A 10987-nucleotide genomic window follows, 5' to 3' on the forward strand; every position below is an offset into this window, starting at 1 on the left:
TTAAATTAAAAAAAAAAAAAAGAATTAAGAAGGGTTGGGAAAGGCTTCCTATAGAAGATGTGTTTTAAGAGACTTAAAGGAAGCCTTGGGCAGCTAGATGAAGCAGTGCCATGGCTCAAAAAGACTCCTCTCCCTGAGTTCAAATCTGTCCTTCGACACTTACTAGCTGTGTGACCCTGAGCAACAACCCTGTTTGCCTCAGTGTCCTCATCTGTCAAATGAGTCCATAAGGGAGCCACTAGTTTATTTAGTAGGAAGGATTACAAGGTTGGACCTGCATTTTAGCAAAATCATTCTGGTTAACGGAACGAAGGAATGGGGAGAGACCTGAACTAGGAAGATCCACTAGCAAAGTACTGTCAGCCTAGTTGTGAGATTAGGCCTACCCCAGAGCAGTATCAGTCTGGGAGATAGGGGGAAGGCCAACTAGAGATGCTGCAAGGGTGAAATCGTCAGATCTGAGGGACAGAATAGATACTGGAGGTGGGAAGAAGGTAGTAAGGAATCAAGAACACCTAGCTTGTGAGCCTGAGGAAACTGAGGCAGACAGAAGCCAAGTAATTGTGTAGGATAACCAGCTAACAAGTGTCTGAGGCTACATTTGAATTCAGGTCTTCTTGTCTCCAGGTCTAGAGTAGTACCCACTGTGCTACCAGCTCCTTCTAAATCCACATAGGTGTGCATAGGTGGGGGTTTGCATCAATTGAGAGAGTAACTGAATTGATGAGATTTACAGATCCATTAAAATATAAATACCAATAGTTCAATGCCTCCATTTGACTCAGATCTATAGAAAATTCAAAGAAGTATCTTATCACATAACAGAACCACACTGTGGTCTACCTCATTTCACCCATCCTCTACATTAAGTCTCCTGGGTCTACAAAGACAACTTCTTAACCCACACAATCACCGTAATAAAAAACAATTCACCTACTTCCCTTAAATAGTGGGTGTTACCATAAACTTTTTTTAAACCTCTATATCTGTGTTTACTAATATAACTTCACTGAATAATATAACCTTATTGGGGGAAAGGGTGCTTCCAATGTTGCATCTAATTCCTTGCTTGAGTAATGTTAGTATTAATATTGCAAAAAGGAGCCAGCAGGTATGTATTTCTAATCATTTAAAAAAAAATTTTTTTTAGGATTTTGTTCAAAACAAATATATCACAGTAAAGTGGGGTTTCCTACATTTCTCCAAAGAAAGGAATAATTTCCAAAAGTCACTGACACCTCCTATGATGTAACATATCATATGTTACAATCATATTTAATTCTCCCTCTGAATTTAATTAAAAATGAGTCAGAATATTTATTTCCTAAACATATCTCACCTGAATATATTTCTTCATTTTTATGAAAAAATTTTAATTTAAAAAAAAGCTTATGAGCTTTTTTAAGTTTTCTGAGGTATCTAGGTGAATCAAAAATAAAAAATAATAATAATAAAAAAATCTTTACATACCTATCTGACTGGCAAAGTTAACATAAAAGGAAAATGACAAATGTTAAGAGAACCTGCATAAAAATAGACAAATTAATGTACTGTTGGGAGAGTCACTATGGTTCAGCCATTTTTGGAAAACAATTTGGAACTCTGCCTCACAAGTCTGTATACTGTATACTGAGCCAGTTATACCACTATCAGTCCATATTCCAAAGAGATTTAAAAAAAAAAAAAAAAGAACCCACATATACAAAAATATTTTTAAAAAAATTTTTTTTTTTGGTGTTAACAAAAAACTTGAAAACCAACATGGTGTCCACCATTTGGTAATGGTTGAACAGATTAAGATATATGACTATAATAGAATACTATTAAATCATAAGAAATTCTAAAAGTCCCCCCAAAAAAACTGGGGAAAACTTATATAAATCAATGCAAAGCAAAACAAACAGAACCAAATAAACAATTTCTATAAAAATAACATGGTAAAGCCAAACCACTTAGAAAAATAATGAAATGACCTAATATTGGTCCAGGGGACTAATGAGGATACTTCTTTTCCATCTCCTGACAGTGAGGTAATAGATTCTAAGATGCACTTAAGAAAGATTCTTAGATTCTTATTTTGGGATGTGGCCAATATCAGAACTTATTTTGCTTAAATATGAATATCTGCCATAAGGATTTTGTTTTCTTTTTCTTCACTACCTATGGGGAGAGGAAGAGACAGAAAAGGGATGAGAGTTGGGGGGAAAAATGCTTTCTTAACTGAAAAATTTTAAAAGAGAAAAAAAGTGTTGAAAGAAGTTATGGCTTAACCTCCATGTGGTGTTCAAAAGCCTTCAGAGAGTAAAGTGGCATCTAAACTAGATAGATGGTTGAGACAGCATCAGAAGAGAGGAAGAAAGGCAATCCAGAGAAAGGAAAAAGCACACAGATGAATCAAGGCAGAACAATGCAAGCACGTTGAAGAAAGAGTGACTATTAATTGGCTAGCACATAGATTTCATATGTTTAAGAAAATAATAAAAGATAAAGCTGTCAATGTAAGAGATATTATATACAACAAGAGACTGTTGTAGCAAGCCTAGAATGTAATACTAAAGAGTTGGACTTGAATCTCTAAAGAAAGGAAATAATTGAAGATTTTTGACTAAAGGAGTAACAAAACCAGAAAAGTTAGCATAGAGGGTAGATTATGTAGGGTAAAGACTGGAAGTCAGGAAGACTAGTTAAGATAATGATACACTTCCAAGAAATTAGCATAAGATTCATTTAAGCTACCAATGAGAATAGAAAGGAAGAAAGAGATGTTTCATGAGCAAAATCATTTGGAAAATAGTGGTGCCATTAATAAACATAGGAATTTCCTGAAGAGATTTACAGAGGTAGAGAGTTGCCCAAGGCTATTTCTACCTGGTTTTCTTGCTAACCATCCATGAAAATGTGAAGGACTAATATTCAGAACTATCAATTTAGGAGTCAATAGCTGAATAGATGAATTTGTCTAAGAGGAAAAAGTAAAGAGACAAAAAGATAGAAAACAGAATTAAAGGAAGTATAAGGAGTCATTGAAGAGAGACTACAGTAATAGAAAGGCAAAAAGAGAAAAATCCAAAGGGTGTCATGGAGACCAAGGAATAAAAATTCAAAGGAAGAGATAGTAAGTATCAAATGTTGCAGAGAAATCAAAAAGAATGAAGCCTAGGAAAATCCTATTAGCTTTGGTAGTAGGGATAATAATGGCTATTTCTGAGCGAGCTATTTCAGTTGATTGATGAAAGCAGAAGAAAGAATGCAAGCAGTGGAAGGATCAGGTGTTGAGGAAGCAACAGCAGGAAGTGTACATAAGCTAGGCAATAAATGGAAAGAGAGTCAAGAAGAAAGTTTGGAGAGGGAAGAAAATAAGGAACACCTGAGCCTATTTTTAGGCAGAAGAATCAGTGGAGGTAGAATCATTTTACAAGAAAGAGGATGGATAAATTAATGGACTGGAATTGCTTAAAAGAGGAAAAAAACGGATTTACAAACATATACAGATAAGTAAACCTTAGAAAGGAAGAGTGACACTAAGACGAAGAAAATGTAATGTTGAGACAGAGAAAGAAGTTGAAGTAGCTTACATTAAATGGTTTGCATATTCTCAAAACAAGGAGTCAGATCATCCACCAACTGAAATTATAGTTATACCTTTGTCTTCCTATATCCCAAATAATCTGGTCTGTTAGATTTTGTGTGAATGTGTTTAAATTGGTTTTAGCCAACCGTCAACCAATATATATTTGTTAAGTGTTAACTATGTGCCAGACATAATATCAAGGATTGAGAATATAAAGGCAAAATCATGATCCCTGCCTTCAAGAAGCTCATAGTTGGAGGAGGGAGAAGACAATTCTTGAGGGGGGGAGGAAGCGGGGGGAAGGAGGGGGGAAGACAGAAGAAGAAACATATGGTAGATAATCTCAGAGAAAAGACACATGGGGTGGGGAGGTTAAGGAAGAGGTGGGAAAACAACACTGAGAAATGTCTCAAGAAGGTGAGATTTGATCTGAGTTCCAAAGGAAGCAAAGAGCAAGGAGGTAAGCAAGAAATGCGTTTCAAATATGGAGGACACTTTGCAGTCTGGAAATGGAGCATCATTTTCAAAGAATAGGAAGGCAGCCAGTGTTACCACATCACAAAGTGCACAAAAGGAAGTAACTAAGAAAACTGGGAAAGTAGAAAGGGTCCAGATGTATATAAAATTTAAAAAATAATAATAATTCAATGTAGATAGAGTTACCATACCTGCAGGCTGGACAACCTCCAACAACTACTATGGCACTGGAAGGCTGGAACACACCTTGTGGTTGAATATTGTAGGATCCAGGTGCATATGCAGGCCGACCTGTCAGGAACAAGCATCATATCCAAGAGAAGGAAAGAGGAAAGAAAAAAAATTTCATAAAACTCAATTGTAAGTTCCCTGACCCTTAGTTGAGAAAGTAAATAAAAAGCAAAAATGGCAGTTTCCTAAAGAAAGATGTCTCACAATATGCATATTGTACAGTATCTCAATAGCAAAAAACAGGACAATAGGGGGAAATCACCTGGGTTTGTATAATATTTATCACCAGGTCTAAAGATAGTTATTTAAGTCTGTAATAATGAACACTTAATTTCAAAGTGAAACATTTAAATCACAATGGTAACAACTTAGATGTGAATCTTGATTTAAGATGTATGAAGCCACTTTCCTCACAATTCTGGGGTAGATGGTACAAACACCATTACACTAATTATCACATATTAGCAAAAAAAGTATTATCTAAATTTCAAATGCACTCCAACACATACATTTGAGCTAGTTTAACAGGTTTCACTGAACTGGTTAACTTACTTTTTAAGGCATATTCAGGTTTAGTACAACAGTACAAGAGGAATTACCTTTAAAAAATTCACTTTAGCTAGATTCAAAGACCATTTATCACAATTTTAACCAGTAGCCTAAAGTTTATCTTACATTTGCATTCAAATGGTGAGAGGATGTGTCAGTAAAGCTTACCAGTTTGACTTCAGGTTCACTTTTCAAGTTAAACAGTAACCTGAGTACTAAAAACAAGGTGAAGAAGGAGGAAGACAGCCACCTCCAAAAGTGCATTCTTTCAAGCCAACGACTGAGATAACTCTTAATAATTTCACAATCTAACTCTCTCCTTAAAGGACTTAAAAAGGAAACCATATATACAATTAAAATCTCCAAGCAAAATTAAGGAAATTAGAAAGTTAGTCTCATAGAGCACATATGTGCCAGAAAAGCACAAGTATTTATTTCCCCATCATCAGAGAGAGAGGACCAAAATGCACAAACCCTGGATTCAAGGATGTAAATATGTTGAAACTACAAACCCAGGACTCAAATGAAGTTTGCACATTTTGTAATCCTTTAAAATAGTTACCATATTAAGCAAAGCCTCTACTAAAGCCCTACTCTGAGGGTGGCACGGAGAGTGACCTTGTCTTATCAAAGGCTGCCAGGAGAGCACAAGCCCTGTCTGGCAGGGCCTTTCAAGCTGTTAAGGCTGGGTTAACAGGCTGTCCTCGAAGGAACAGCCCAGCTAAGTTTGGAAAGCCTTGTCACTACAAGGTTGGCCACCAGGTGAATTTTTTTTCCAACTACACCAACTTATAGAGGCCATCAACTCCATGTAGACATAAAGACGAAATTTGCTGTCAGTGGAACAACCCAGATGAAAGACATAAGGGATTCTTGTACTTGGCAAGTGCCAGTTCTCAATAAACCAGGGCAGATCAGAAACAACACAAATACTAACTAAAATCCCCAGAAGCAGATAAAAACGACTCCAAACAATTTCATCCCCCTCTCCACCAAATAGACTTCCAGGGTTGAAAAGGAAGATGAGTTGCCAAGAGCTGATCTTGAGATTCCCTCCTTTTCTTAGGAGCGAAGTGGGAGTAAGTTGGTAACGGTGAGAACAACTAACAGGGACAATCTGGATCTGCCCCTTAGAGAGTTCACTGCCCAGGAGGAGTTCTTTCTTCCAAGAGCTCCGGAGAATATTAACTCCCAGTCTCAGAGACAAAGAGGGGAGGAAAACAGGCCAAAAAGCCCCAGTAAGGAAATACTTGTTAACTCTAATCTTACTCCAAGTGCTTCCAAAGTGAGACACCTCACCTAGGCCCAAGCACCCACATTGGTTTCTCAATATTGCTTTAGGACTGTTAGGAGTAATTCCTTCGCCGGCACCTGAAGCAGATCTTCTCCCAGCCAGCAGTGTTATTCACCCTTTTGCTAATAAATAATTCCCATTTGAAGCAAGTGACGTCAGCAATCCAGAAGTATTCTTATTTAGCCCAGAATGAGGTCTGCAATCCTTAACCAGCTTAAATTGTCTCGCCGGCAAACTAGACATAAGGGCGAGAGACTGGAGCGTATTGGAGACTGAGAAGCAGCTACTATTCAGTAACAGGGGGCATCATTCCAAGGATCTGCTTCTACCACCCCCAAAAGGTTTCAAAGTTTCTTCCCTAAGCAGCCAGAGCCCCGGCGTCCGGGAAAGCTTCCAGACAAGGAGTTCTGGCCTCAGGCACCCGGGCCGCCTGCGGTTCTTGCAAATAGAAGGGACAAACGCAGCTCGGGGGCAGAAAGGTCTAGCAACTCCAGATGCACCAAAACAGGGAACTTTGAAGCCCGAGTATCCCCGAAGAGAGGAAGAAGAGAAGGGCTGAAGTTAGTCTAAAAAATGAACAAGTTTCCGACTTTCCCTTCGCCCCCATGCGCACCAGCAAGCGTCCGTCCCCCGACCATCACGTTCTTCTTCTCCCGGGCCCCCCCCCCCCCCCCCCCCCCCGACGCGCAGCCCGACACCCACCAACTGAGACCCCACCCACTCTAGCTTAGTGGGGGGAGGGGATAGAGGCTCGCAAACTTCGCGGCTGCCCCGCACCCAGAACCCGCGGCGGCGGCGGCGGCGGCGGCATCCCCGGCTCGGCAGGGAGGGCGACCCACCTGCAGCGTTGTAAGAGTAAGGCGGCGGGGGCTGGAACGCGGGCTGGTAGCCCGGCTGGAAGCCCGGCTGCAGCCCGGGCTGGGCAGGGGCGCCCGGGATGGCCCCGTAGTTGTGCCGCCCGTAAGCGTAGTCGCCCTGGCCGGCCTCCAGGTTGTAGGCAGGTGGTCGCTCTTGCAGCAGAGGCTTGTTATCCATGGTGGGGCAAAGGGAGGGGGCGCGGAATGAAGGGGGAGGGAGGGGAAGAAGTGAGCAGCGGCCAGCGAGTCCCGGGCTGCCGCCGCTGCCGCCGCTGCCGCCGCTTCCTCCTCGTCCTCCTCCGGGCTTCGGAACTCCCAACTTCGCGGCGGCGGCCCGAGGCTGCAGCAAAGGGAAAGCCCGAACGCCGCTGCCCGCCCCCCGAGCCCGGACCCGAGGGGGATTCCCTGCTCCGGCTCTTCCGCCGCCCTCCCCGCGGCGAAGGGGCAGTGCCAGAAGCCGAGCCGCGCGGCCGGCAGGCACGCGCGCAGGGGCAGGCGTGGCGCGCGGGGGCTGGGGAGCCCTCCCAACTCCAGAGACGGGGCAGGGAGGAGTGGCGCGCGCGCGAGCTTTCCCTCTCCGGGCGGGGCGGGGCTGGGCAGAGAAAGCGGGAGCGCGCGAGAGGTGCTCGCTCCCACCCCCAAGCCCAAGCGCTCCGGCTGCTCTACAGCTCCCGCTTCCCAGGCGGGTCACAAGACTGGGGGTCACGTGGCGCGGCTCCCCGCCGCGGCGACTCGCCCGCCTAAGCTGGGGGAAGGGGAAAAGGGGGCGGGAGCAAACGAGGAGAGTCTTAAAGGAGCCGCGCCGTCGGCCGGCCACTTGCTCTTCTTCCCCTCCACCTGTTGGCTCCTCCCTCCCCCGGCCCCCGCCAGTGACGGGAGTGAGGGTGGGATTGGGGGGGGGAGTAAGAGTCGGTCTTCTCTCCCTCCGCTCCGCTCCCGACCGAAAGCAGCCGACCCCAAGCCATGGGAACACCCTCTCACTCACCTTCTCCCGCGGGACCCTTGATTCAATTCAAGCCCCCACCCCCCCCCCCCCGGCCCGAGGCAGGTGATGTCCCCGGGGCACGCCCCCCGAGGCAGGTGATGTCCCCGGGGCACGCCCCCGGCTGCTCCCAGGGACTGGCATCCGCCACCGCAGTCACATGCACCCCCAGCCCCGCGGAGAAGCTGCCCCCCCCCCCATTCCGGTCCCCGCGCGGCCCACGTGCCTCCCCACTCCCAGAGGGCTCTCCCCACAAATCCGTGAGGGCGTCCCCAAGGCTGGAGCACGGCTGCCTCCCTCACACTTCTCCCAATCAGCCCCCACCCCGCGGGGAACCTGTCCCCTGGAAGGTTCCCACCTTAACAGGGGCGCGCGCGCGCACACACACACCCCCCCCCCATACGGCCACACCCCCATTCACGGACGGATACAAACAAGCCCCGTGCTGGCTGGCTCCCTGAGGGGTTCCTTTTCCGCCCCCCACAATATCATTTCTAGACCCTTGGCGAAGATGCCCGGGGTGCCGGTAGTCACCCCCCGCGACCAGGAGACCTACACACACAACAACTCACAGTGCACAAAACTACACACCCTCAGAGTCCCCAAGTACACACACACGTGACGAGGATGCTCCACACCCTACAAACTCCAAACCTCAAGCCTAGGCTCGCGCGGTCTTGCTTTCCTAGGATCCCCAATCCCGCATTAAGACGGCCAGCCCTTGTCAGAGGATCTTTGTTCAAGTCCCCCTAGATGTCTTTAAATGTGTAATCTTGGGCAAATGGTTTTACCTCAGTTGCACCCTGTATAAAAATGAAGGGACTTATCTGAGAGGAACCACGCGCTCTCTTCCAACTCTAAATCTGTGACTCACATAATTTGTGATTTCCCCAGGGGCGCACACATACTCCATGCACAATCACGCAAAGGGCCTGGGGCCACGTGTAAAAAGGTTCACCTAATCCAAGCCCCATGCACCCATATGGCCCACATCTCCTATCCCATAGGCAGGGCCAGACTCCTTTTCTAAGGGTCCACTCTCCCATGCAAAAATAGATACGTGACCATCCCTCTCCCGGGATTAAGGGTAGGTGAGGGAAGCTCCTCGCAGAAGGGGCCGCTCAGATCTGGGCCTGCTGTGAGCTCCAGGGCCTCCGAGGTTGGAGTTCAGCACAGCTCTTCCTGGCCCAAAAGCACATTAACTTGAGAGGAGGGAGGGGAGGTCTCTAGTTCCCAGGTTGGAGGTAGGGGCAGTACTTTTCCCCAGGCTTCCCCTGCACTGAGGCCCTGAATGGGGAGGCCAGACTGCAATCCAGCCAGTCCTGGAACTCCTGCCGACGCTAGACACTGAGTGTGTTTCCTTCCTTCCAACTATTTCCCCCTACTTTATACTGTCCTCCGGGTTTATCTTCTGTTTAGTTTTTAAAGACTTTCACAATCTGGCCCCAGCCTATCTGGAACATAGCTGAACACTTACTCCAAACTGGTCTGTTCTATGTTACTCACAAGAAGCAGCTCAAACACCACCTTCTACTGAAAGCCTTCCCTGATCCTTCCCAAATGTAAAGTGTCCTCTCTCCCAAAGGACTTAGCATTTAACTACTTTGTAGCCTGCCTCTTTATATTTATTCTATATAAATTCATATATGTCCTTGTTGATTCTTCGGTTAGAACATAAGCTACTTGAGAATGGGGGGTTTTATTCTTTTTATTGATCTGCTCAGGAACTAGCACATTTATTAAGCGCATAGTGAGGTGCCTAATAAAAGCTTATTGATTGGTTTGCACACCAGTAGCTTCAGTGACACTGGAGTACAGGAAGAACTGAGTTCAAATTTGACCTCAGACAATTATTACTCTGCTTCAGTTCCTCATCTGTAAAATGAGCTAGAAAAGAAAAGGGTAAATCACTCAAGTATCTTTGCCAAGAAAATCCCAGATGGGGTCACAAAGAGTTAGACATAATTAAAGTGACTGAGGAACCTGACTTCCGGAGCTGCCCCCCAAAGAATCTTAGGCTGATGTGAAGTAGACAGATATAAACTATGAAGATAATTCATCATCATGATCACGAAAGCTGGTTTGTCCCTTTGCAGGGTAATTGCCTGTCACCTAGCATTGCCAGTCCCAAATGGGAAATTGCAATTTAACCTCTCCAATTTAATCTTCCATATAATTAGGGAGTTAGACTAGATGAAGGGTAATGTTCCTTCTGTCACTAGATCTCAGCTCCTATGCAAGCCACCTTCCCTTTTGGTGCATCAAATTTTGCTAAGGTCACATAGTCCAACTCCCTTGTTTTATAGATGAGAAAAGTGAAGCCCAAGAAAATGAAATAATTTACCCAAGATCACATAAGTAGTGTCAGAGGAGCGCCTTGAACCCAGCTTCTCTGAATGCAGCACCAGTGTAATGTCTGTTATACTAAACTTTCTTCCAGATTTTGATGCTTTTTTTAAAAAAATGTGCACTATTATAGTTACAGAACTACCAGAGCTAAAACCTGGCACCCTGAGGACTTCCGTATAAAAAAAGCATTAGCATCCCTCCAAACACCCAGGTGCATGACCTCAGCATCTCTCTGACTTTTCACTCTTTGATATTACATATTTTAGCAGTTGTCAAATTTTACCTTTCCTATCTCTATAATACCTCTCAAATCCATTCCCTCAAATCATCCCCTATATAGTCATCACCCTTGTTCAAGTATCACCCCTTTCCTGGACCATTGCAATAATCTTCTAATCAATGTCTCTTCCTCAAGACCTTTTCCTCTTCATTATATCCTACAGAGATTTGCCAATGATTTTCCTAAAGTACAAATTTGACCTTGTTAGTCCTCTAATCAGTAAACTCCAGTGGTTCTCTATTGCCTACAGAATCAAATATGTTTCTCTTCTTTGGTAAGCCCTCCACCACCTCACTCCAACATATCTTTTCAACTTCATTATGCATTATTTCCCTTTCCATACTGTATAGCCCAATCAAACTGGTCTTCTTCCTATTTCATTTCTCAATTGGAAAAT

At 44.6% G+C, this 10987-nt stretch overlaps 1 protein-coding gene across 1 annotated transcript in view; it reads right to left on the reverse strand.

Annotated features, from left to right (window-relative positions):
• BRI3 (brain protein I3) overlaps nucleotides 1–7179 on the reverse strand; it is a 37864-nt gene extending 30685 nt beyond the window's left edge. The window contains exons 1-2 of the mRNA XM_031941666.1: nucleotides 6962–7179; nucleotides 4240–4339 (exon numbers count right to left, since the gene is read on the reverse strand). Coding sequence (XP_031797526.1) covers nucleotides 4240–4339; nucleotides 6962–7157 — 296 coding nt within the window. The 5' untranslated portion in view covers nucleotides 7158–7179. The remainder of the gene's footprint in view (nucleotides 1–4239; nucleotides 4340–6961) is intronic.
• Between the last annotated feature and the right edge of the window lie 3808 nt (nucleotides 7180–10987).

This window comes from Sarcophilus harrisii, chromosome 1 (assembly GCF_902635505.1).
Source record: "Sarcophilus harrisii chromosome 1, mSarHar1.11, whole genome shotgun sequence".
NCBI classification, from domain to species: Eukaryota; Metazoa; Chordata; class Mammalia; order Dasyuromorphia; family Dasyuridae; genus Sarcophilus; species Sarcophilus harrisii.